The following is a 25,026-nucleotide window of genomic DNA, read 5'->3' as shown; positions in this document are numbered from 1 at the left end:
GCAGCCTAGCCTGTTGACAGCTACGACGGCGGCACTGCGCTCCAATCAGCGTCCGGCGGGGACAGGGCTCGGAGGACTATTGGCGGCGCAGTTTAGCCAGCAGCCAGTCACCTTCCAATCAGCGCCCAGCGGGAACGGGACCCGCAGAAGTGGTAGAGGTGCAGCCTATCACCGGCGAGTCGCTCAACTGACCTCCCGGCGGGGACAGCACAAGTAGACGCAATCCAATCAGAGCCCGGCAGGGGCGGGACCCGGAGGGTTGCTCCCAGCCGCTTTCCAATGGTCTCCCAGCGGGGGCGGGCCTGGGATTGGGGGCGCGGCCTGCCCGGCGCCGCAGGAGCAAGAGCGGGGCCGGCGCGCGGAGGGGCCGTACGCTGCGCATCGGAGGGATGTGGGCGCGCTACTGGGGCCCAGCCGTGGCCGCGCTGCAGCTGCTGCCCCGCCGCTTCCTGGCCGTTTGGGCCCCCCGCCGCCTGCGGCCCAGCCCGGGCCCGCCCGCCGCCTCGAGGGCCAGGGCCCGACGCGACCTAACGCCCGGGCTGTGGCGCCGCGGTCAGGGCCGCCCCGGACACGGCGCCCGCCGCCTGCTGGCCGCGCTGGCTGGCGTTTTCGTGTGGGAGGAGCGGCGGATCCAGGAGGAGGAGCTGCGGAGGTGGGTGCGGGTCCCCATGGCGCCAGCATCGACCCTGACGCCGCGCCCTTGTCCGCGGACTGAGCCACTGGGGCCCCCGTGCCGCCAGGATCGGGGCCAGTCCACGTGCTAGGATCGGGCCTGGTCCGTGCGCCGGGATTAGGCCCCCACATTGCTGGGATTGGGGCGCTAGCATCAGGGCCCAGGTGCTCAGTCCAGTGCACAATGCCATGCTCTCCCCTTCCTTTCTCTCCCAACCCTTTTTTGACAGCAGAGAAGGAACAAGTGGTTGCCACTGCCGCCCCCCCCCCCTCAAATATTGGGTCCTGCTGGCGTCCGTTGGCGGCATCCAGCCTGTGGGCCGGGAGCTGAGCACTCCTGCTTTAACCCTGTGTCCTGGCAGCGGCATTACTCTCCAGGTGGCGCTGAGGGAGTTGACTGATTTCCTGGCTCCTTATTATCGCCCTGATTCGTCCTGATCTCTCTGCTCCACCCACGTGACTGTTTCTCCCCCATGGCTCGCCAAAAGCATCTGGGAACGTCTCGTAGCTAGAAAGAAAGTGTACACCCAATGGAAGGGAGGGGCCGTCACCAGGGAGGACTATACCTCGGTTTCTCGGGGCTGCAGGGGGGCGGTCAGGAAGGCCAAAGCGGAGATGGAGCTGGGACTAGCGACCCGGATCAAGGACAACAAGAAGTCCTTTTTTAAATACATAGGGGGCAAAAAGAAGGTACTGGGTGACATGGGGCCTCTGCAAGACACGCTAGGAAATCTGGTCATCACACCAGACGACAAGGCTAACCTATTTAACGATTTCTTTGCCTCCATTTTCCTGAGTAGGGACCAAGTCAGCCCATCTGCCAGGACCCCCTCAGGCCTCGGGGGGAGGTGCACCCAGGCCTAGGGTCAGAGAGGATCTAGTCAGGGAACTTCTGGAGGGGCTGGATTTGTATAAATCAGCAGGTCCTGACGACCTCCACCCCAGAGCGCTGAGGGAATTAGCAGAGGTCATTGCAGGACCCCTGGCACGGCTTTACGAGCACTCGTGGTGCTCTGGTGTGATGCCAGAGGACTGGAAAAGGGCCAATGTGGTTCCCATTTTCAAAAAAAGGGGGAAGGAGGACCCAGGAAACTATAGGCCAGTTAGTCTTACCTCGATCCTGGGTAAGCTTTTTGAGAGAGTTATCCTGGTGCATGCCCACTAGGGGCCAGCAGGGGAGATTAGGTTTAGGGGCAACCAACACGGGTTCATTAGAGGCAGGTCCTGTCAGACCAACCTGGTGGCCTTATATGACCAGGTCACAAAATCCTTAGATGCAGGTGTTGCGGTGGATGTAGTCTTTCTGGAATTTAGGAAGGCCTTTGACACCGTCTCTCACCCCATTGTCATTAAAAAACCAAAGGACTGTGGTGTCGACACCTACACAGTCAAATGGGTCACTAACTGGCTGGAGGGTCACACCCAGAGAGTGGTGGTAGACGGGTCATTTTTGACCTGGAGGGATGTGGGCAGTGGGGTCCCCCAGGGCTTGGTCCTCAGACCCGTGCTGTTCAACATCTTCATCAGTGACTTGGACGAGCGGGTGAAAAGCACCCTGTTCAAATTTGCTGATGATGCTAAAGTGTGGGGGGATGTGGGCACGCTAGTAGGGAGGAATAGGCTGCAATTGGACCTAGACAGGTTACAGGGGTGGGCGGATGAGAACAGGATGGGTTTCAACACTTGACAAGTGCAGGGTGCTGCACCTGGGGAGGGAGAACCAGCAGCATACCTACAGGCTGGGGAACTCCCTTCTTGTCAGTGCAGAGGCAGAAAAAGATCTTGGAGTCGTTATTGATTCCAAAATGAACATGGGCCGACAGTGTGGAGACACGGTCAGGAAGGCCAACCACACCTTGCCATGCATCCACACATGCATCTCAAGCAGGTTCAAGGAGGTGATCCTCCCCCTCTATGTGGCACTGGTCAGGCCGCAGTTGGAGTACTGCATCCAGTTCTGGGCGCCGCACTTCAGAAGGGATGTGGACAATATGGAGAGGGTCCAGAGGAGGGCCACCCGTATGATCAGGGGGCAGCAGGGCAGGCCCTACGAGAAGAGGCTGAGGGACCTGAACCTGTTCAGCCTCCACAAGAGAAGGCTGAGGGGGGATCTAGTGGCCATTTACAAACTAGTCAGAGGGGACCAGCAGGTATTGGGGGAGTCTCTGGTCCCCCAAGCACTCCCAGGAGTGACTAGAAATACTGGTCACAAGCTGGCAGAGTGTAGATTCAGACTAGACATCAGGAGGCGCTACTTTACAGTCATGGAGGCTTGGACCTGGAACCAACTTCCAATCAAAGTGGTGCTGGCTCCTACCCTGGGGGTCTTTAAGAGAAGGTTAGACGAACACCTTGCTAGGATCGTTTGACCCCAGTACTTTTTCCTGCCCATGGCAGGGGGTTGGACTGGATGATCTGCTCAGGTCCTTTCTGACCCTACCAGCAATGAAACTATGAATGGTCTTGATGGTCCACCCTGGGCAGATGCAGAGTTTTGAAAAGGGGGTGCAAGTGGTGCGATGCCTTGTCAACACATAAAACACAACAGCTGTTTTCCACCTGATAACAAGAAAGCTAGAAGCTTTGCTAATGTACCCAGGGCTTGGCACAATGTGATTCAGTTTACAATCAAAGCAAAACCAAAGGTGACTTGAGTAAAATATGCATTCCTTTGTTGTTTCATATAAAAGCCACAGCAGACTTGGCCAAAACATAATCCAGAGATGTTGCCTCGTTATCCCTGGAGTCATTACAATTAAAAGTATGTCTTTTTCAGATTCATGAACCAAAATCTGGCCTTTTGGAGCTTGGCTGACGGTGACTCCAAGGCCCAAGTTCATATCTCTAGCTAGAGTTGGAACTCAGGATGTGAAAGGTTAAACATTTAAATGAGAAGTGTGTTTACCAGTAATGCATTACCAGCTAACCTAAGCAGTAAGGTTACATGGCAGGCAGGAGGGAGGAGGACTAGTACCCATAGCTAATCTACTCTCCTCCCCCCAGTTTGCCCATGGATGCAGTGGGCTGGGAAAACCCTCACCTGTTGCTGCTGTCTCCAGCTTCATGTGGGCTGTGTTGCCTGGCGGGGCTTGTGGCTGCCACCTCCCCTCCATGTCAAAGGCCTTGGGGAGCGGCTCCCAGCAGCAGCTGTGTCTGAATGGGTCGGTGTGCAGCCCCCAGCTCCCCTGTGCTGCTCCAGGCAGGTGTCTGCAGCTCCTCCCCTGGTGCAGGGCAGGAGAAGCATCAGTCCAGGGCTTTGCACCTCCCGGCCAGGACTAGGCCTGTGTTGTTGGTTAGCTGTTTAACCAATATAATCAGAAGTCAAATGGATCATTTTTATTTACATCCTTAGTTAAAACCAGTCTGTGGGCCTGTAAAACATTAGCTTTGATACCAAGAGAGGCTAGCAGACAAGAGAATTTTAGAAGGCGTAGCTTGATTAGTGGAACATCACGGCCATTGAAAAAGCACTTGTTAATGCACATGGAGTGACGAGTTCAGAAGGAATGCAGGAGATTCAGTTGACTTCATGGCTCTTCTTATTGTCACTGGTGCCTGAATAAAAATGCTGCTGTCATTGCCAGGCAGTTGGTTTTAAATGTTGGGTGGAGCAGGAATCAAAGTGGGGTGCAGCTGCTCCCATGCCCGCCCTGCATCCGCCCCTGGGTTCCACATTAGCTGGTAGCACACAGGAGGGTGATCTGGGAGTCACTGTGGACGGTTCAGCTTGGTGCTCAGCCACCGTCCAACAGGCAATGAGGGATTATTAAGAAGGGACTTGTGAACAGAACAGAACGTTATGCCCTTTTATAAATCCCTGGGGTGTTCACACCTTGAATCCTGTGCCCAGTCCTGGTTCCCGTGCCTCCAAATGAATATAGAAGAGCTAGAGGCAGCCCAGAGAAGGGTAATAAGGATATTGGTGGTATGGAAGAGCTTCTATACGAGAAAAGACCAAAGAGGCCAGACCTGTTCAGTTCAGAAAAGAGATGCTTGAGTGGGGATAGTATTTTCATAGATTTCATAGACATTAGGGCTGGAAGGGACCTCGGAAGATCATCGAGTCCAGACCCCTGCCCCAGGGGCAGGAATTCAGCTAGGGTCCAAGGATCCCACCAAGGTAAGCATCCAACGTTTCTTAAAAGAGTCCAGAGTAGGTATTTCAACACCCTTGGAGGGAGTCTATTCCAGGCCTTGGGGGCTCAGACAGTAAAGAAGTTTTTCGTTATGTCATCCCTTGGGGCACTCTGGTGAACAGGTGTTCCCAGATCCTGATGTACACACCTTATACTTATAGGCTGCCACCAGGTCACCCCTGAGCCTGCGCTTTTCCAGGCTGAAGATTCCCATGGCTCTCAGCCTTTCTTCATAAGGCTTGTTCTCTTGCCCTCTGATCATGCGTGTGGCTCTCCTCTGCACACTCTCAAGCTTCTCCACATCCTTCTTGAATTTTGGAGCCCTGAATTGGATGCAGTACTCCAGCTGTGGCCTCACCAAGGCCAAGTACAGCAGGAGGATGACATCCTGAGATTTCCTTGAGAAGCATCTATGGATGCAAGCCACAGGTTTTTTTTTGCCTTACCAGCTGCAACATCACATTTGTGGCTCACGTTCATCGTGTGGTCAATCATGACCCCCAAGTCCCTTTCGGCTGTGGTGCTAGTGAGCGTAGCACTACCAAGCCTATAAGCATGATGTAGGTTTTTTTTCCCCTGAGGTGGAGTACTTTGCATTTTTCCGTATTGAATGTTATCAGGTTTTTATCCGCCCACTTTCTAAGTCTATCAAGGTTAGCCTGGATCACCAGCCTATCCTCGGGTGTGGACACTGTACCCCGAAGTTTGGTGTCATGGGTGAACTTGGCCAGTCTGCTTCTGACACCAGTGTCCACATCATTAATGAAGCTGTTAAAGAGTACAGGTCCAAGCACGGAGCCTTGGGGGACACCACTGGTCACGGAAGATCATAATGATTCGCTTCCATCGACTACCACTCTCTGGGTCCGATATCAGAGCCAATTCCCCAGCCATCGGACTGTGATGTAGCCGAGGCCACAGTTGGCCAATTTTTCCATGAGGAGATCATGAGACACCAGATCAAAGGCTTTTTTAAAGTCCAGATATATGAGGTCAATCTCTCTTCCCTTGTCCAGGTGATATGTCACCTGGTCATAGAAGGAAATGATTGATCAGGCAAGACCTACCCACAACAAATCCGTGCTGACTGTCCCTCAGGATGTTGCCGTCAGCCAGTTTGTCAAGAATGGTCTCTTTGATAATTTTTTCCAAAATCATTCCACGGATTGAGGTCAAGATGATTAGCCTGTAGTTCCCTGGATCTACTTTCCTCCCTTTCTTGAAGATGGGCACCACATTGGCTTCTTTCAATCTTCAGGTACTTCACCTGAGTGCCACAAGTTCTTGAATATCCTTGCCAGTGGCTGGGCTATGATGCCTGCCAGCTCCTTAAGTACTCTGGGGTACAATCTGCCAGGACCCGCTGACTTGAAGGTGTCCAGCCTCTCAAGGTTTTCCTTTACAAGATCTACACCAATGTTGGGTATAAATTCACCCTCACCCTGGCCATCCCGCATCATGTTAGGCAGGGCAGTCCCTTTGGGCTGCTGAAAAACCAATGCGTACCCATTAAGCAGGTTGGCTTTTTCCTGGGTGTCAGCTGTCCCGTTTGGTTTAGCAGGAGTCCAATGTTACCTTTGCTTTTCTTCCGACTCCCCACATATCTGAAAAAGGACTTTTTATTGTCCTTGATACATGTAGCCAGTTGGAGTTTGGTTGCAGCCTTGGCTTGCCTGGTTCACTCCCTACAGCTCCAGACCAGTACAGAATACTCCTCCTTAGCGGTGATTCCTGCCTTCCATCCTTTATCAGCCTCTCTCTTTAGATGTAGGAGGTTCACAAGTTCCCTGCTGAGCCAAGGAGGTTACTGTGCCCTTTTGCTACCTTTCCTCCGAGATGGGATGGACATCCCTTGTGCTGGGTCAGGGGTTATAAAATACTAAATGATGAAGAGAAAGTTGATAGGGATTTATTATCAACCAAGGGGTCACAGCATGAAATTACTAGGTAGGAACTTTAAAAAAGGAGGTGTGTTCACCCAGGTCATTTAAGTGGAACTCATTGCCATCAGATGTGGGGGAAGCTGAGAGTTCAGCCTGATTCTCAAAGGGATGAGCGCTGTTCTTGGAGGAAAGGGACACCAGTAAGCATGGGAGTAAGGGGCACAGCTTTGAATCACAGTGTCCTAGACCAGTGGTGCTCAACCTTTTTTGGCCAGCAGGTGTGACCAAGCCCTCCATGGGCTGGATTCAGCAGAGCCCTACCCAGTCGCACAGTTGGGTGGGGGGCAGCCTGGCACTGATCCAGCCATTCAGGGTGAGGAGAGTGCAGGCCTGGCCCTGCAAGAGGAAGGGGGCATGACCTTGCCCAATTTGGCTGGGTGCAGGTGAGGGGGCATGGCCTCACTCTGATCTGGCCATCCATGGGGAGGGGCATGGCCCAGCTCCATCCTTATCCTGTCCCATAAGTCTTCAAATTTTGGCATCAGGGAGGGGTGGTAGTACTGCCACTGCACCCTTGCCACCAAATTTCCCAACTCATGGAGAGTCCTGCAGGCCAAGTTAGAGGCTGCAAGTGAGAGGAACAAGGGAAAAAACCCTGGTCAGACCCAGCTCACTCTGTCTTCCAGCATCTGCTCTCTGCAGCCATGTGACACAGGCCTATTTGATGTATAAGTAGGCTTGCTGCCCACAGAGCAACAGTTAGCTCCCCCCTGTTATTGGGGGGCGGGGGGGCTATTGGGTATATGTTACTTGATTTTGGGGGACAACTAAAAAGAAAATGGACAGAAGTGAGGTTACAGGCTTAAAATGAGTGCTCCTAGGGGGGACACTGGGCAGAGTGCACCAGACAGTGCCTGCAGGCCCTGGAACACATCCAAGGAGCCAGTGGATGCTGCCCAGTGAAACTGCATAGAGATGTGCACAGAGCACGGACAGGAAGGTGACCCTGCAGTCCCTGGGGTTCCTCCCAGCCGCAGCCTCTGTCCTGGTCAGGTAGATTGCCAGCTTGGCTAGGGCAGGAGGAGGCTGACCAGGAGGTCCTGGGACTCACTGGAGCCATGGATAAACAGGTGTTGAGGGAGTACAGGAAGTGTGCTAAATGCACGCCTGTGGCAATGGCTCTGTGGAAGAGCTGCCAGCTGAGGACCCCAGTGGCTCGCAGGATCAGGATGGAGTATATGCTTTTCTGCCAGGCATCCTTGTCCTCACTGCTTGGTGTCTGGGTGGGACATAAGGACAGGATTACAGAGCGTGCAGACCACAAGCATGTGGAGTAGGCAGCAATGGGTAGGCTGGCTTGGTATCCCCCAGGCTGGTGAGATTGTGTGCTGGGGAGTGCTGTGGGGCAAAGACTGGGTAAGATGGACCTCTGATATCTGCTGCAGAAAGACATGCAGGCCTGCAGCAGATGCTTTAGTACAGCAGTGGGCAATTATTTCGGGCAGAGGGCTGCTTACTGAGTTTTGGCAAGCCATCGAGGGCCACATGACAGGCAGCCAGGGGCAAATAAATATTAATTTTCTAAATTTTTTCTTGGCCCCGGGGTTTGGATAGAACGGCCTCACGGACCGCATTTTGCCCACCTCTGCTTTAGTCTCTCCGCATGTTCCATTGCTGGCTGTTCTCAGGGAGCAAAGCTTTAAAAGCTGATGCAATTGGAAAATTGCAGAATGAGAACTTGCCTGCGACTGAACTGGGTTAAGTACGGTTTACACGGACTGCGAATTCTTATTCCATCATCCAAGTTAGCTTTGGTGGCTCCTTTTATTCCTGCAGGCTTATTGCTCAATCATAAGTGGAAGCATGATCATCCAGAAATTATGTGAGGCAAATATTGCTTAGAGTGATATCTTTTGTTGGCCTGACTGTATGGTCTGGATGGAGTTAGATATGTTTTCAAATGCAAGACCTTCTTCAATTAAGCCTACGCAGTTTTCCATTGACTGCTGCAGGGTTGGGGTCAAGTCTGTCATAAGAGTTTCCTTAAGTGAGTAATCCTCTTTTGCTCACAAGGGTTACTCATGTCAGTACTGTAGCTATTAGTGGGCTTAACGATTTACAGGATTGGGCCCTCCAAATGAACTGGCGGGGTGGCAGACCTAACAAGTGGGTCTCCTTCAGATTGGCTCTGCCAGTGTGTTTGGAAGGCAGCGTTCATTGAAATTTTCACAGCTGTGACTCGTTTGGTGGACGTCTGCAATGTCCTGGTATGTATGAAAGAATGTAGCTTTAACATAGGAGGAAAAGAAATTTTTCAGACTGTTAAGCATTTGGATAGGGGATGAGGAAGGGAGCCAGACAGAGACCCTTTATTTGGCATCTTATTTGCTAGCACTGTGCTAGAAACTGGCATTAATGGAAACTGTGAAGAGAATGTGGGAGAAGTTATTCTTTGCTCTGCATTATATCATTGCTCACATCTAACAGAGAGCTGCCAGCGGTATAAAAACCAGACTAAAAAGCTAGCCTGGCCTGCCATGTGCCATCTTAATGTCTTTGTATTCATGCCTGAGATGCTATCCTCTGTCTTCTGCCTTTGTTGCTCAGAGCGCTTTGCAACATGGGAACCTATCATTCGTGTTCTGAACAGATCGAGACAGGTAGGCTTGCTTGAGTCCAGCTTGGAAATCAGACAAAATTGGGAATGAAACCCAGGGTCCTCTTCTGGCTCTGCATTCATGGGCACAGGTACCCTTTCAGACGCAAATATTCTGATCAATTAAGGTTAAACATAGCTATTAATATTATCGCATTATATCCAAACGTGGGGCTTGGACAGGAATTCATAGCTGCAGTCTAAACTGTGTTAGTTTGGCAGGTTTTGAAAAGAGATGTTAGAAGAGCCTGGGTGTGCAGTGGTGGTCACCGGGAAGAACTATAAAGAGCAGAGGTATTGATAGAGAACAGTGCACAAAGATACGTGAATTATGGATGGACTGATAGTCTGTGCAGCAGGGAACTGTCTTATTCTGCGCTTTGTACCTGTTATCAATTGAATAGAATCACAGGGAAGTCAGGTTGGAGGTTGTATCTAGTTCAGTCCGCTGCCTGAAGCAGGATCACCCCCAATCCTGGAATAAAGAGCAGTCAACCCAGAAAACCACCAATCTGCAGGTGCTGGTGGCTGGTAAGGAATGTGTTTAGGTCTTATTCTTGTCACCATCCCTGTATGTCTCCAAGCCCAGGTTTTCAGAAGGGGTTAGTGGTATTTTGTACGTTGCTTTCTGTTATCCCCCAAAGGGAGGTTCCTTTTAAAGGAGACTTTTTGACATACTTGGCATCTGTTCTCAAAATATTTCACCTTCTAATCCAAGAGCTATATGTGTCAGGGTGGTTTTAAACCTGCCTGAGAGGCATTGGGTGTTGGCTGCAGCCCAGGCTGGGAATTTTGACTGGGCTGTGCCACTGTTCCTGTTGACACACGCACCCAGCTGTTCCTGACTTAATTGGTCTTGCCCCTCAGCTCAGTCAGACCTATTGCCCTGTTTGGGTTCAGGAAGGTATTTTGCCCCATGGTCAGATTGGTATGGACTGTAGTGGGAGGGGGTTGCCTTTTTCTGTAGTGGGGGATGTGGCCTCTACCTAGCATCTGAAGTGTATATTAACCTTTTATAGTAGCAGGATGTTGGCCACCGTGGCCCCCCTGCTTTCCCCGTGGCAGATTCGGGTACGTTGTCTTGTGTTGTGTCAGGGTTGACAGTAGCTTTACTAAGAAGTCAGATGATGGATTTATATAGGGTGGTTTGGACAGGGCACATCCCGCCTTGGGCAGAGACTACACTTGTGTACTTGGCACCTATATTTGCAGGGACTAGGTTTGCATATTTAGTATCTAGTACTATATGCAACTCTCCCCTTCAAGATTTCATAAGCTGATCACTTTCCAATCCAAGTGATGTGCATCAGGGCGTTTTTAAACCTCCTTCAGAGGCATCTGGTGTTGGCTGCAGCCAAAGATGGTCACCTTCTCATCACCTTCCAGCACCTGCAGATTTGTGGGTTTCTGGGTTGATCGCTCTGTATTCAAGGATTAGGCTGGGATGGGGTTTGGACTGGATGTGACCTCTAAGGTCCCTTCCAACCCAGCTTCTCTATGGTTCGGTTCAGTTCGTACTTGTACTAGTACTTGTATTGGTTCATAGTACTTGGTAACCTGTCTTGACACCCTGTTTGAGAATCACTGAATAAGGGTGACGAATTAGGGCTGCAGTGAAAAACAATCCAGTTTATTGCATTTTCATGTACCACATGCCTTGTTTTGGGAAAGCAGAATGAAGGGGGGAAAAAAATCTTTTCCTTTTAACTGAACAAGAGTTCGGTATCACTTTCCTTGTTGAGATGCACACCTCAGTTTTCGAAGGCTAATTTTCAGGGGGAGAGGTGAGCGGTATGTGAATAAATAAGGTAATGGTAAAACAAAAAAAAAACACATGTCTAGGAAAGAGGTTAGTATAGTAACCTTGGAAAAAAAACACCCTGTTCTGTGACTGATTACCCCATCCCCTTTACAGTAATACTGGTGAAAGCACAGAATCCAAGACACTGATGTCTTTGCACTTGGTAACATCCTGTCATATATCCTTGGTATCTGTTATGGAGCCTCGCTGTTCTATACAGGAATCTGGACTCATGCTGGTAAAGCTTTCATGGTTGAAAACTCAGTGTCACCATTCTCAATGGCACAGAAAACTACAGTCGAAAGCTGTCACAAAAACTTATTTCAGGCTGTTGAGAGGCTGCACCTGCGTCTTGTCATCAAGCCAACTAAAGCTCTTTATACTTCTATTTATATTCAGATAAGAAGCTTTTCCTCTTTGCCTATTACCTGTATTTCACAAACATCTGCTGTGTTGCAAGGGCTAGGTGGATGTATCACAAGCTGAAAAAAGAAACCTTGGTTCTTCTTGGATATTTCTCCTCTCTATATTTTTGCTTTCAGCTTAATTTTTTCTTGCTTGTTTCTGTTGCTTGAGCTTGAGACCAATAATATAATTTCTTTTTGCTTCCTGAAGTTAGGTCTGTTTTTTACCTGGCTACTTCCCTTCCTACCATGTATTCATGTGAATTTTTTTTTCTCTTCAGTGCTTGATCTCTAGTCGTAGGTGTACATAATTAATGCACTTGCTAGCACCCTAATTACTAAAACCTAAGGTTGTTGTTTCTGTGAAATGATGAAGTGAGATTCTATTTAAAAAATGGTAATGCATGATCATAAGTAATTGTAAATGTAACTGGGTACCTTGGAGCCAGTGCCAGGAGGGAGGGATCTGCAGAAACTTGCTCTTGCAGGCCTGACATTCAAGGCTGCATTCATGGCTGAGCCTGGAATCCTACAAGTGAGCACGTGCAGAATTTAAAGCTGCCATAGTAGCCCCCATTCTCTGATGTTGGTCAACTGGTGCTCTTTAAATCAAAGTGGGGGCATGTGAGTAGAGTTGGGAAGTGGGTCAACAGACTGGTCAAGTAACAGCAAAAAATAGTTGTTGGATACTGTATTTTCTCACATACAATGTGCTCCTTTTTCCCCACTCCCAAAAGGTCCTTATCTTTTGGGACCTGAAAAGTGTGGGCAACACAAGTGGCTGCAGCATAATGTTCACAGGCCTTTGCCTGCCTAACCAGGAAAGGCCTTTGCCTATAGGTGCAAGAACAGCATGCTAAAGCTGCCAGAGTCTAACCATGTCCTGATACCTGGTGGGAGTCATAGGGTAAGAGAAGAGGACACTTCTGTTAGGCTGCCATAGGAAAGAGGTAGCTGTCAAGAAGTGCTGTTCCTACTATTGTGGAGTCTGTGGGAAAGGGTGGAGGGGTGCTCCTCCTTTCTGATGGCTTTCTGCCTAGCTGCCACATACATCCAGTGGCCAGTTGAGCTGCTGAGCTTGTTATGTGAATACTTCCCTTCCTGGCTGTCCTGGGACTGTGGCCTAGCCCTGGTAGGACAATGTGTTGCAGCAAAGAGCAACCCACCAACAGCAGCTGCTGTTTGAGATTTCCTGCCAGCTGCTGGGCAGGCCAGAAGCGCTCTTGAAGACTCGTCAGTAATCTGAAATAGGCTGCATGGAGATCAGCTGGATCTCATGGGACCTCCACTCATAACAGGATTGACATGCTAATTGCAGTATGGTCAGCAGCTCAGTAATGCCCTGTCCTGGATTATCTGGGACAGCTCCATTTCGGCTGTGTCAGCACGGGCCTTGCCTCCCACCTGTTCTGGCTCCGGGCATCTCTGGGAACAAGCTAACTCATAAAGCTTCACCTTGTTCCAAGAATGGGGAGAAGTAATTCACCCCGTTAGTCTGAGATCAGGTAGAAGAGGGGGAAGGGGGTGTTGTGCTTTCTAGTTTAAATCAGAGATGCATAAGTTTTTGTAAGCAGTGACATTATGTGATGCTGTGAAGGGAATGCAGGGAGCAGAGATGCTAAATAGAAAGCAGTGATTTGAATAGTAAGTGGGGGGAGGAGAAAGATGGGGGCAGTGCTGGGGGTTCAGCGGGTAGGAAAGAGAAATAAAGCTGTAATCCACAGAGGGACAAAGCTGCTGCAGGTCACAGGATAAGAATCCATAGCGTTGGTCTGGACCAGATGTATCTGGATCCAGTCTGTGAGTGACCTCTTATTCCACGGTTTCCACTTCAAGTTGGTTTGTAAAGCTTTGCTGTCCGAGATCAGCCGCTCCAGGGTTAGTGATGGCACATGCAGGAATATTGCAGTATCTATGTATCTGTCTGGAAGTGATGGCTGCTTGGCATCTATGTTCTTTCCCACAGGGGTCTGGCCAGTACACATAGCAGAGAGGCACTGTGAGCTGGTGATGGTGGGGGAGCAGGTGAACGAACCTCCTAGAACCATGGCTAATAAACATGGCCTTTGCTCGCCTCTCCACCAAGCTCCCAGGAAGCCTGTAGGCAGACGTCACAGCTTCCTGTTGAATTCACTGCACGTGAGCAGTTTCTCCTCAATAGACCATTTCCTGGGAACAGCACCCAAACAGGCTTGTGGATCCTGGTTACGGCCACCTCTCTTCCAGCTCTCAGCTGGAAACTTCATGGACAATCTTGGCTAGACTAAGCCAGGAGCTGAGAAGTCACTTCCCTCAGTGGCTTGCCATGGCCCTGCAGGGGAAAGCCTGCTGCTGCAACTGTTCCAGGCTTGCTCTACATGTTACATTTACTCCCTGATTAATGTGTTTAAGGTGCTGTCAAATGGGAAATACTTATGCTGGGCACAGAGTTTTCAATTCCTGGTGATAGAAACTAGAGAGTCTTGAACCTGAGGCTGACAAGCTGTGACCAACAAGCAGCTGATTGTCCAGGGACTGAGGCTGGCAGCCGTGAGTCTCAAACCAGGCCCAGAGCAGACAGCTGACTGCCAGCCCCTTGTGCAGGGCTGCAGCACCTAACTTTCCACTTGCCAGCGTAAAGAGAGCCTGGGACTATTGTCCTGGGCTCCTCCTGTCCTTGCAAGTAGCAGTGTGATTGGGATCTGATCCCTGATTCCAAAATTGCTCCGTCTGCTCCAGCTTTCTAAGCACCAGGTCTGGCATGAATCGCAGCTCTCCACTGCTGCTTTTTAGCCTTCCCAGAGCCTGGGAGAAAGTGTGTTGCTTTTTAACAGCTTTCACTAGGAACCTGCCATGTCTGCATAGAGCTCTGAGCCTGTGGCTTTATGAGAGAGGGTGGGGATGCAATGGAGCTGTTGGGTTTTGTGGCCATCACCAGGATGACTGAGGCCTCTAGCTCATTAGAAGTGCATAGCTGGCCTTGGAGGCTGTATCAGGCGGGTTTATGGATGATACTGACCAACTTGTGCTGATTCCTATCTCCCTTCCTCTCCCCAAGGTCCGCAGAGGAGATGAAGCGCACGCGGGAGATGGTCAGCTTCTTCCCAAGTGGCAGCGAGGAGCGGCCAGAGCCTGTAATGCCAGCATGCAGTGAGCCCACCTGGGAGCTGGTGATGGACAAGAAGCACTTCAAGCTGTGGCGACGGCCAATTGAAGGGAACCACCTCTATCAGTACAGAGGTAATCCTACCCTGGCTGAGCTGTTGCACTGTGGGTCTCATGGGAAGCCTGGTACGGCTGCGCGTGCCTCTCAGATGCTGTGTCTGCGTTGGCTGTGGCTTCCTTCCCTCCCAGTGCTAAGCTGTTCTGCTCCCAACCAGAATCACTCCATGTCCCTTTGTTCTCCTTGCCAGCCCTGTCTTCCCCTTCTCCGTGTGCCATGGTGCCAGCTCTGTCTGCCTCTGACCTTGCCATACAGCCTGGCTTACACCTTTTTGTCTCCCTTCCCCACAGTTTTTGGGACCTACACAGATGTGACCCCCAGACAGTTCTTCAATGTACAGGTGAGTGTTCCCAGACCCTATGTCTGAACTCAGAAAACCCAGTGGTGTAGAAATACAACCATGTCCCTGCCTAGTGCTGCAGCCAGCCAGTGACGTGGGCTGTGGGGCAGAGAAGAAGCAGGGGTGGCCTCCCAGTTGCAGCACTTGCTTCATCATCACCTGCCCACAGTCAGGTGATCTGTGTGTGATGAGGGTCTTAGAGTCACAGCCAGACTAGGCAGGGCTGTCCAGAAGTCACAGCTAGTCCAAGCGCTGCCCAAGGCAGGATCAGCCCCATACAAGCCCTGCCAGATGCATTTTGACCTGTTCCTAACACCACGTTCCAGCCATGTACACAGCAGCAAGGCCTAGAGACACTTAGAGCCTCCAGCTTTGCTCCAGGTGATGCCAGGTGATGAGGGCTGGCAGTGCCCTTCTGCTGCCAGGGGATTAAATGTACTCAAGAGATCCCAGGTGGAGGCTGTACCCCTGCTGTAGAGGAAAGCAAACCCCTCCCAGTCTGGACCTATCTGAGAAGGGGGGGAGAACTCCTGATGCCCAATACAGCACCAGTCTGAACCTTGAGTGTAGGGCAAAGACCCCCTAACCAGGAACCTCCAGGTTTGTGTCCCAGCAGGAACACTGGTCCAGCCCAGTCTCCCTCCCTAGTCTGGACTGCAGCCAACATCCAGCACTCCTGAGGAAGGCGGACAGGATTTTTCTTTTCCCTGTAGAAATAGGAGAGGAGAAAAAATTCCTTCTTGGCTTCATGGGGGAATTAGCAAAGCCCACAGGCACATTAGTTTAGCTGAGCTGGTAGTCTGTGGGTCTCTGAGTACAGCTTCTGCTCCCCAGCCATTAACTTCACCCCTCTTTGGCTTGTCCTTTTTATCCATGGGGTGATCTCTACTCCCCAGTGTTTATTGCCAAGAGAATTCAAGCTGCGTGATGGATGTTGCATGTTGAGGAGTGTTCTTGGCCAGAAAGAACCTGGAAATTGGAGCCTGAAGACCAAGTTCTGTAGGAAAGATGGCTTTCCCAGGGCACATGCCTCCAAAACCAGACCCAAGTGCATCAGGAGCATGGTGGATGGGAAGTCACCGGTGAGGCCGTACTTCGGCGGCTTGCTTGGCTGTCCACCTTAAACTCTACAGTCACATGCTGCAGAAGGCTGCAGGGTCAGATTCTAAAGCCACAAACCACTTCTTTGTAAAACCAGGCTGCCAGAAACAGCCTTAGAGGGGAACTGTGTCTTGCTGTCCTGTCCTGGTTTGTGCCACTGTGCAGTGAGATGACAGCAGGGCTTCTAAATTTCCCCTTTGAAGCCTCTGTCTTTTCTGGTTAGATGAAGCTGGGCTTTCATAAGCTTTTCAACAGACTTGGGTCTGATTTCCTGAGAGAGTTGGCTTTTCCTTGCATATCCACCACTGGCTGGAAGAACATTTTATCACTTTGCTCCATGTTACCCTTCTCCTGAGCTCTTTCTTCTCTCACTAGCTGGACACCGAGTACCGAAAGAAATGGGATTCTCTAGTCATCAAACTGGATGTGATAGAGCGAGATGTGACCACTGGCTCGGAAGTGGTCCACTGGGTAACCCACTTCCCGGTGAGTAGTTCTTTTCCCTTCCCTGCCTCAGGATGTTTCTTCCCGAACCTGAGATGGGGAGGGACTGATTTTGTGTTTCTCCTTCTAGTACCCCATGTACTCACGGGACTATGTCTATGTCCGGCGGTACAATGTTGACAAGGAAAATAATCTGATGGTGCTGGTATCACGGTATGTATTGCCACTATGGTCTAGTCAGGCTCCTGTGATCAGAGAAATCATAGAGAGAAATCAGTCTGGAAGAGACCTCCAGAGGTCACACTTAGTCCAGCTCCCTGGCTGAAGTAGGATCAGCCCTGTCCAAACCATCCTAGGCAAATCTATACTCTAAACTCCTCGTAAAACTACCAGCAACCCTGGTGTAACACAAGACATAACACCCAAACCTGCTACCAGTAAAGCAGGGGAACCATGGTGCTTCTGTAAAAGGTTGTTAACATATGCTTGAGAGATCCCAGGTAGAGGGCTGTCCTTAGCCTGTGCAGTGTTCCCTGCTTTAACTGGACAACTGGGTTCTTGCTGACAGTATAGTAAGCCCTTTCTATAACTTGGGGGTTGGCAACATATGGTCTGTGGGCCTGACTGCATGGAGCTTCAGCAGTGGCCAGGTCAGAGCTGGTCTGTCTCAGCCCTGAGCCTGGTTTTCCTGCCCACGTCTCTAAAACATTGCTGACTGCTGCTAGAATGAGCTGCCCAAAGCTTTGTGTGACAAGATTCTGGTTTTCAGGCCTTTTTACTTCGGGCTGATTTGCTGGTTAAGTTGGGACAAACCTGTCTTGACCAGATGACTTTTTTGAGTTGCTTTCCAGCCCAACTTTCCTAAGATCCTATGGTTCTTTTGCCCCCTTGCACATGCATGTTATGAGGCTGCCTCTGATTATGTGGGCAGGTGCAGTCTTCTCCACCAGACCCCAGCAGGTAACTCTTAGTGATATGCCATTAATGTACATTTTGCCATGGAAGCCACTAGTCAAGCCTTTGGGCCTGATACTCTTAACAACCTGGGTTAGATGATCACAGACTAGGCATGGGTAGAAGAGAGAAGTGCCCACCTCAGGATATGGGTTTGGAGAAGTGCCCGCAGGGTGACATCAAGAGGTTGCTCTTTTTCTTTGGCACCGTGTTCCATTTCTTATGCTAGTTGGTGCCCAGCTAGGGAGGAAAAGAGGGAGGAGGTCTGGGGAAGCAGGTTGTCAAGAAGGGTTTGGAAAGGATTTTACATAGGGGTAATGAGATGCTTCCAGGCTCCAGAGAAAGTGAGCAAGATGCTTAGTGGGAGTTGGAGGTGAGTGAGTGCAAGACCAAGCAATGGAGACCTCTCCTGCAGCCAGAGCAATGGGGTGGCCTTGGTTCAGGGAACTGGAGATGTGTTCCTGGGTTGGGGGAATGAGGGGTTAGAGCTTTGAGGTGGGCTTGCTTGGAGGGAAGGGGCATTGTTCTAAGCACAGAGACCACAGCTGCCTCTGGTAAGACAGGGCAGGAGAGAACCAGGCTGAGCATTATGTGCTGTGTGCTTTGCATTGTGCTGGGGGATGTGTGCACGCACACACTGACTCTGTTCCAAATGTGCAGCTGATAGCAGAAGAGGTGGAAGAGCCAGTGGGCAAGGGCACCTCTGGCGTCTGCCTGGCTGGTGTGACCCTTAGTTGCAGCCTCTATCAACAAAACAGAGCCAGTGCCCTTCCCTGAAGAGCTCTGCACGAGAGGCATGGGTCCTTGAATCACAGAGAATTGGAGCTGGAAAGGATCTGTGGAGGTCACATTGAGTCCAGCCCCCTGCCTGAGGCAGGATTAGCCCTGCCTAAACCATCCCAGACAAATCCATTGTCCAACCTCTTTGTAAAACTACCCCTAACCCTGACACAACACCAGATATCACACCCAACCCTGCCACAGGTAAAGCAGGGGGCCATGGCAGCCAATGACCTGCTTCTATAAAACAATAATATATGCTTAGATCCTACGAAAAGGCTGTCCCCCTGCTACAGAGGAAAGGGAACCCTTGCAATCCCTACCAGTCTGACCTGGAGGTAAAACTCCTTCCTGACCCCAAATGCAGCATCAGCATAACCCTGAGCTCTCTAACCAGGGACCTCTGGCTTTAAGCCCCAACAGGAGCATTGGCACAACCCAGTCACCATCCCCAGCCTGGGCTGCAGCCAACAGCTCTGAGGAAGTTTTAAAACCCCCCGACACATGTAGAAAGAGGGGGAAGGGGACAACCAGCAAAGCCCAGAAGCCTGGGAAATCCCTACGGTAGTACATGGGCATCACTACAGTTAGATGATTCTCAAGCAGTGGCTGTCCAACCTGTCCTTGAACACCTCTGGTGATTGAGAGTCCCCAGCTTCCCTAGGCAAGTGTGGCCTGGGTGAGCTTCTGTCACTGAAGCTTTAGATGCCTCTGTGGGAAGTCTGTGCTTGCTGCTCTGGTGCGTGGCCATCTCCTTTGAGGCAATGCCTCTTGATAAAACCTGAGCCTGGACCTGTATCTTGAGGACATTAGCCAGGATCGTAACGCTCTTCCTGCATCTCCAGGGCAGTGGAGCACCCCAGTATCCCAGAGGATCCCAAGTATGTCCGTGTCCAGACTTATGAGTCACAGATGGTCATCCGCCCGCACAAGACCTTTGATGAGGTGAGTTCTTGGCAGGCTGGGACCCCGGGAGCCAACCCCAAATGGGGTAGCAGGTCTTTTGAATGGCAGAACTCTCCATCCTCTGCTTTCTGGTGTTGGTTTTTACAGTGTGCCTCAAGGGTGACTCTGTGCCTGCCCTGCCCCTGATGAGAAACCCTAGAGCTGAGATGTTCCCACGTGGGTGGGGGTTGTGGCATAAGAATCCCACTATTGGAGGCCTCAGTCCCTGGACAGTCACCTAATTATTAGTCCCACCCTGGATAGCCTTGGGTTCAAGACTCCATGCAGGTCCCTGGTTTCTCCTGCCAGGGATTGCAAAGTCTGTGCTGAGCATTATTGTTTCCTGTTTGATGGCACGTTAAGCATGTTAATTGTGGCCCTGGTGTAAGGTGTAGAGGAGGCCTGGAGCAGAGTCAAGATAGCAGCCTGTCCCCTGCAGGGGCATACCAAGCCACCAGAGGAAGTGGGTATTCAGCTCCCAGCTCAGTCTATTAGGGAGCTCTTGTCCATGGAGTTTCCATCCAAGAGCTGGGGGAGAAGTGGTCATACCTGGGATTCACAAGCCCACTTGGGTGTTATTCCTAGGGAATGGCCGGTTGAGAAGGAACCGCTTGCATGCAGTGGAAATGCAATGGGAAACTGTGACATCTGGCCACATGGCTTGTTGGGAGTTTGGTGATGGGGCAAGCAGTGGCCACGTTCATTAGCTGTAGCTCTGGGCAGTTCATTCATCTGCTGCTCCAGTAACTTCCCAACTGGAAACTAGGGGTCTGAGGTGTAGAAGCTGCACAACTGCGCAAACCAAGAGACCTCCTTTGAATATTGGGCCTTTTTGAGGAGTTGCATCTGTCCACACTTGAAAAAGTTGTAGACGTGTGGACTGATGCTGTTATGCAGGGGTCAGCAACATTTTGGCTGGAGGACCAAAATAACCTCTATCTCAACCTGCACCTCAGCTTGGCATGCCAGAGGCAGACAGCAGGGGAGCCATGAGAGACCCAATCCTCATTGCTGGCAGTGGTTGCATGTGCCTCTGGGTGAATGGTGGGGGAGAGGTCAGGGTTGCATTGCCCTAGCCCTTTCCCTGCCATGCGCCCCTAGATGCACACATGTCTGCCACAGAGCCCAGCTGGGGCTCTGGAGCCCAGTGCAGCTGCTTGCAGCCTGTGGCTGCCTGCCGCAGCCAGCCTTGGGTCTGGGCAGCTGCAGCAGGCAGCCAGGAGCTGCTCCTGGCCACCTGCTGCAAGCAGCCTGGGCTCCGTAGCCAGTGGTAGCTGCCTAGAGCTTGGGTTGCCTGTGGCGTGCCAAACAAAATGGCCTCATATGCCATGCTCTGGCATGTGCACTGTGGCTTGCTGATTCCTGCTGTAACGGCTTACGCTGATGTAAGTGTTGCACCTTTCTGCTCCTATAGCTGTCCAAGCTGTGATTTACCAAGAAAGGCTGAAAGAACTAGGACTGTTGAGTCTGGAAAAGAGAAGAGCAAGGGGGGATTTACTCACAGGTCTCAAATCCCTGAAGGGTGTTTATAAAGAGGATGGAGCCTTTCTCTGTGGCCATAAGGGGCAGGACCAGGTGCAGCAGTCTCAAGCTACAGCAGAGGACATTGAGGGACTTCTGCATGCCAAATCCATTGCCCACTCTGGCTGGTCCAGGACTGAGCCACACATGGTGCCTGTTCTGGCCAGTCCAGGACCCATGCTGTACACCACTTCCATCCTAATCTGACCATAGCGGGCACTGGATCCAGCATGCAGGTGGGGTGGAAAAGTGGCTATCTGGAGGCCTAATCTGGCTTGTAGTCTGACATTTCTGTTTAGCAATGTCCAGGGAAAGTGTTAGCACATTTTAACCCATGCATGTCTGTAGGATCCTGGACAATTGTCCCAGGAGAAATGCAGTGTCTGTCAAGGCTGGGGGTTTCCACCTTCCTCTGAATTGGACTGGCTCGGGGGGGCTTCTCTTGGCTCATTGGGATCTGCAGTGGCTCCATAAGATTGGCTGCAGCTGCTGATGGTCCTTTGATAGATCACGTGTCACTGATGCTACTCTTGTCCTTAGAATGGTTTTGATTACCTGCTGACATACAGCGACAACCCCCAGACCATGTTCCCCCGCTACTGTGTCAGCTGGATGGTCTCCAGTGGTGAGTAAGAACAAAGGCTCCTACTGGATTGAGAGAAGGACCTAGGGTCTGGATCTGTCGCCTATGGGGCTGAAGGCTCCTGGCTTCCCCTCTTGGCCCAAGGGAAGAAGCAGGCCTATCTGGGGCATGGCAGGGGGAGCTGGGCCTTGTTGCTCGGCAGTGTAATCATCTCATGTATTTGAGATACTGCTGAGAGTTTGGACTACCAAACCAGTAACCTGGGAGGGGCACAGGATGCTGTGCCTGCACTGAGCTGGAAGGAGGTGGCTGCAATCTTCAGAGGGTCAGTGGGAGGAAGCTGTCCTGTAGCTTTCTACACCAGCCTTAGGACCCCAGGAGGGAGTGAGCTGACTCCCTTGTCCGGGGTGGGCTGGAGGCTCTGGCAGCTGCTTCCGTGGACATTCAGTATAGCAGAGAAGCAGGCTGGGAGGGGACTTAACAGTGCTGGGGCCAGCAGCACTTCACAGGTGCCAGCGGGGGGCTCAGGAGCACAAGGAAGGTGGCCCCTAGAGGCTGCTGGAGAATCTGCCATGGTCTCTGCTCAGAGCCCTGAAGTGGACCCCACCCTGTCTCTTTCTGCTCCCGGGAAGCACTGGGATGCGCTTGGAGCCTGTGATGAGCTGGGAGTGGCTTGTTCAGAAAGTTGCGACTTGAATACCCCTCTGTCCTGGAAGCTGCAGAAGGCGCATCCATGACACAGTGGAGCCAGCTTGGCAGAGCTCTGAGTACTGAAAGCAGGGGAAGGGGCCCCACTGCCTCACAGGTCCATAGTACTGCTCTCATCCCTTGGGGCTGAGAACATGGGTGCCGGAGTCTGGTGTCTCAGGCTTGTATTCATTTCATCCACTGCTGGCACTAGCTGGGCAGAAAGTAGGCAGCTGGCCCAGGTTACATGCAGGGCTGGGGGCAGAGTTGGGACCAGACCTGGATTGGCTGGGGGGCGGCTGCCCTCTCTAGGGCTTGAGTGAGGGGCTTGAGACTGTGTCAGACTGTGTCCCTTCTGGTGCTCATGGCACCCTGTGTCTCCTGCCAGGCATGCCCGACTTCCTGGAGAAGCTACATGCAGCCACCCTCAAAGCCAAGAGGATGGAGATTGAGGTGCGGGACTACATCTCTGCCAGGCCGGCTGAGAGCAGCGGCAGTGAGAGCAAGGCCAGCCTGCCCAATGCAGAGCACAAGCCTGAGGGTACACGCAGTCCTGCACAGCTGGGCTACGCCTGAGGGCTGGCCCAGATCCAGCCAGCTGGGAAACTGGGGGTGTGAGACTCTTCCCCCTCTTGTCTCTGGACCCTTCCTCATTCCCCATCTGGAGACAGGAGTTTGCATCTTGCCCCCGGCCATGTGTTTTCCTGGCCTGTGAACTGTAGCATCTGCATACTCCCTCTCTGTGCTCATAGGCACTGCCCTCGTGAAGCATCTCCTCTGTACAGAATGAACAGTTTTGCCCTCCCACCTGCTTCTCTCCCCTCCAAGCTGGCTGGGGCCAGAAAGCCACCTCAGCTCTGCAGCACTGGGCTCTTCAGACTCGAGCAGTGTCTATTGGCAGGACTAGCGCCCCAGCCCAGATTGTACTATAGGCTCTATGTGGGGTACTACAGCCATCCCCCGTGTTGCCCCGCTGCTACCCAAGTGCCTTTCCCCATGGCTCGTTCTGGGGGTAGGGGGCTGAAGTGGGAAGCCCAGCATGAAGCCAGAGCACGACACTCCCCTGGATTGGAGGGAAGTCAGCACTGCTTCCCTGCCCACTGGGCTGGTTATGTTTCTACCTCTTGAGGCTGCCTGCCTGCTTGGGAGCCTGGGCTGGAGATCTAGGCCCTGCTGTATAGATACTAGAGTTGTCTTAGTATGTCGGAGGGGTATTTTTCAGGAGTGGGCATCTGCTGTCATCTGTGAGCCTCTCTGCCCTCAGCTACTGAGAAGCCAGCACCTGCTGCCACAGCCCAGCCAGCCACGTGTACCTTAGAAGCAATGGGATCCCCAGCTGCCTGCCCCAGGCTGGGTGGATGGGGGGGCAGTCTCCTGTTCTGCTTATCTGGGTCAGTGGGCTTATCTGGAATGGGACAGCGGCTCAGTCCTGGTGCCTGTTTGGGGATGGGGCTGGACCAGGCAGTTTCAACGTGGATCAACCTTGATGAATAAATAAACTGTTACAGTAAGCAGTTGTCGGGCAGCGAGTTCTGTGCCAGTACCGCCCAGCGTCAAGACCTCCCGCCCCACTTCAGAAGCTATGTGTGGCAGGGGCTATACCAGCACTGGAAATCTCCCTGCTTTCCCTTTCCTCATGGGGTGTGGCTGGTCCAGGGTAGGACAGCCTAGCCCCCATCCTCTCAGTCAGCCTCACCACTCCTTTCATGCATGCTGGTGTTGTCCAAACCAGCATTTTTACAAGGAGAATAAACTTTGCAGATCATTATCAAACAAAGCCCAGCCCTGAGTCGGTGGGAGCTGTGGAGCTGCTCTGGCTCTCTCCTGGTGCCTGCTGGCTGAAAGGAGCCTTCAGGTCAAGGTACTGGGTTTTCCTTGGCAGGATTGGGGGAGTGTGGAGAGCAGCATCAGGCAAGGCCCTGCCGGTACCCCCTCCCCCCCAGCCACTGGGACTGCCCGGGGGTGGATGAAGATGCCCTTACAACACCGTACACCCTACACAGTTCTTGCTGTCCCAGCTCCCTATTCAGGAGAGGGCTCTTTTCTCTCCCTTCATAAAACACAGGGCAAATCCTCTGCTCAGGGAAGCCTCCCCCAAATCTTGGAGGGTCCCACTGGCACCAATCCCCTTGTGGAAATTGCAGGGCTTGCTTCATGCTGCTCTCAGCTGGACTCGGACAAGGACAGGGCTGTGCCAGGTCTCTTGCCCCCACAGTCCTGAGCTCTCTGCCCCATGCCCAGCCCTTCTGCAAGGGCACAGGATCATGCCAATGCCTGGCCTGCTGGGGTTAAGGCCCATGGAACACACTGCCCAGGAGTGGATCAGGCTCCAGCTCAGCAGAAACCTGGGCTGGGGGCAGCGTTCACAGTGTCACGTGTGTCTGTTCCAAGCTAGTCAGGAGCTGAGCGTCCTTGTGCCACTGCTGGTGGCTGCTTTGCTACAAACCAGAACCAGGTGAGGCACACACCCTGCCCCACCTCACGGGCATTGCTTCTCCAAACAGGCCTGGCCTGGGGTTTGGGCATGGCACTAGGCACAAGAGGGAGATGATGATGCAGGCATGTTCACGACTGGGGCACCATGGCTTCCACCCTGCCATCAGGACAATTGGAGGAGCTTGAAGGGTACGGGGAGGAGGGGGCAAACAGTGAGGCTCCCAAGACTGGTAACAAGCAGTGGGAGCCTTGGGTTGCAGTCACCCCCACGTGCCAGCCCAGTTCCTGGCCGGCACGCCTCTGTTCACAGAATCAGAGAAAATGAGGGTTGGAAGGGACCTCAGGAAGTCGTATCTAGTCCAACCCCCTGCTCAAAACAGGACCATCCCCAGCTAGATCATCCCAGCCAAGGCTTTGCCTAGCCAGATCTTAAAAGCCTCCAAGGATGGAGATTCTACCACCTCTTTGGGTAACCTGTTCC

General features: G+C 52.1%; 1 protein-coding gene across 2 annotated transcripts; it reads left to right on the top strand.

Annotated features, from left to right (window-relative positions):
* The first annotated feature begins 105 nt into the window (after nt 1-105).
* On the top strand, nt 106-23,620 carry STARD7 (StAR related lipid transfer domain containing 7). 2 transcript variants are annotated; one of them, XM_006258565.4, is made up of 8 exons: nt 106-652; nt 14,590-14,771; nt 15,045-15,094; nt 16,571-16,681; nt 16,770-16,852; nt 19,219-19,318; nt 21,380-21,464; nt 22,498-23,620. In XM_006258565.4, the coding sequence occupies exons 1-8, from the start codon at nt 390-392 to the stop codon at nt 22,683-22,685; spliced, it is 1,062 nt and encodes a 353-aa protein (XP_006258627.3). In that variant the 5' UTR covers nt 106-389; the 3' UTR covers nt 22,686-23,620. The 2 variants fall into 2 exon arrangements, with proteins under 2 accessions (XP_006258627.3, XP_019354493.1); XM_019498948.1 differs by lacking the exon at nt 106-652 and adding an exon at nt 8,936-8,958.
* The last annotated feature ends 1,406 nt before the right edge of the window (nt 23,621-25,026 follow it).

This window comes from Alligator mississippiensis, chromosome 7 (genome assembly GCF_030867095.1).
Source record: "Alligator mississippiensis isolate rAllMis1 chromosome 7, rAllMis1, whole genome shotgun sequence".
Taxonomy (NCBI): domain Eukaryota; kingdom Metazoa; phylum Chordata; order Crocodylia; family Alligatoridae; genus Alligator; species Alligator mississippiensis.
This window is presented reverse-complemented; position numbering and strand designations above follow the sequence as displayed.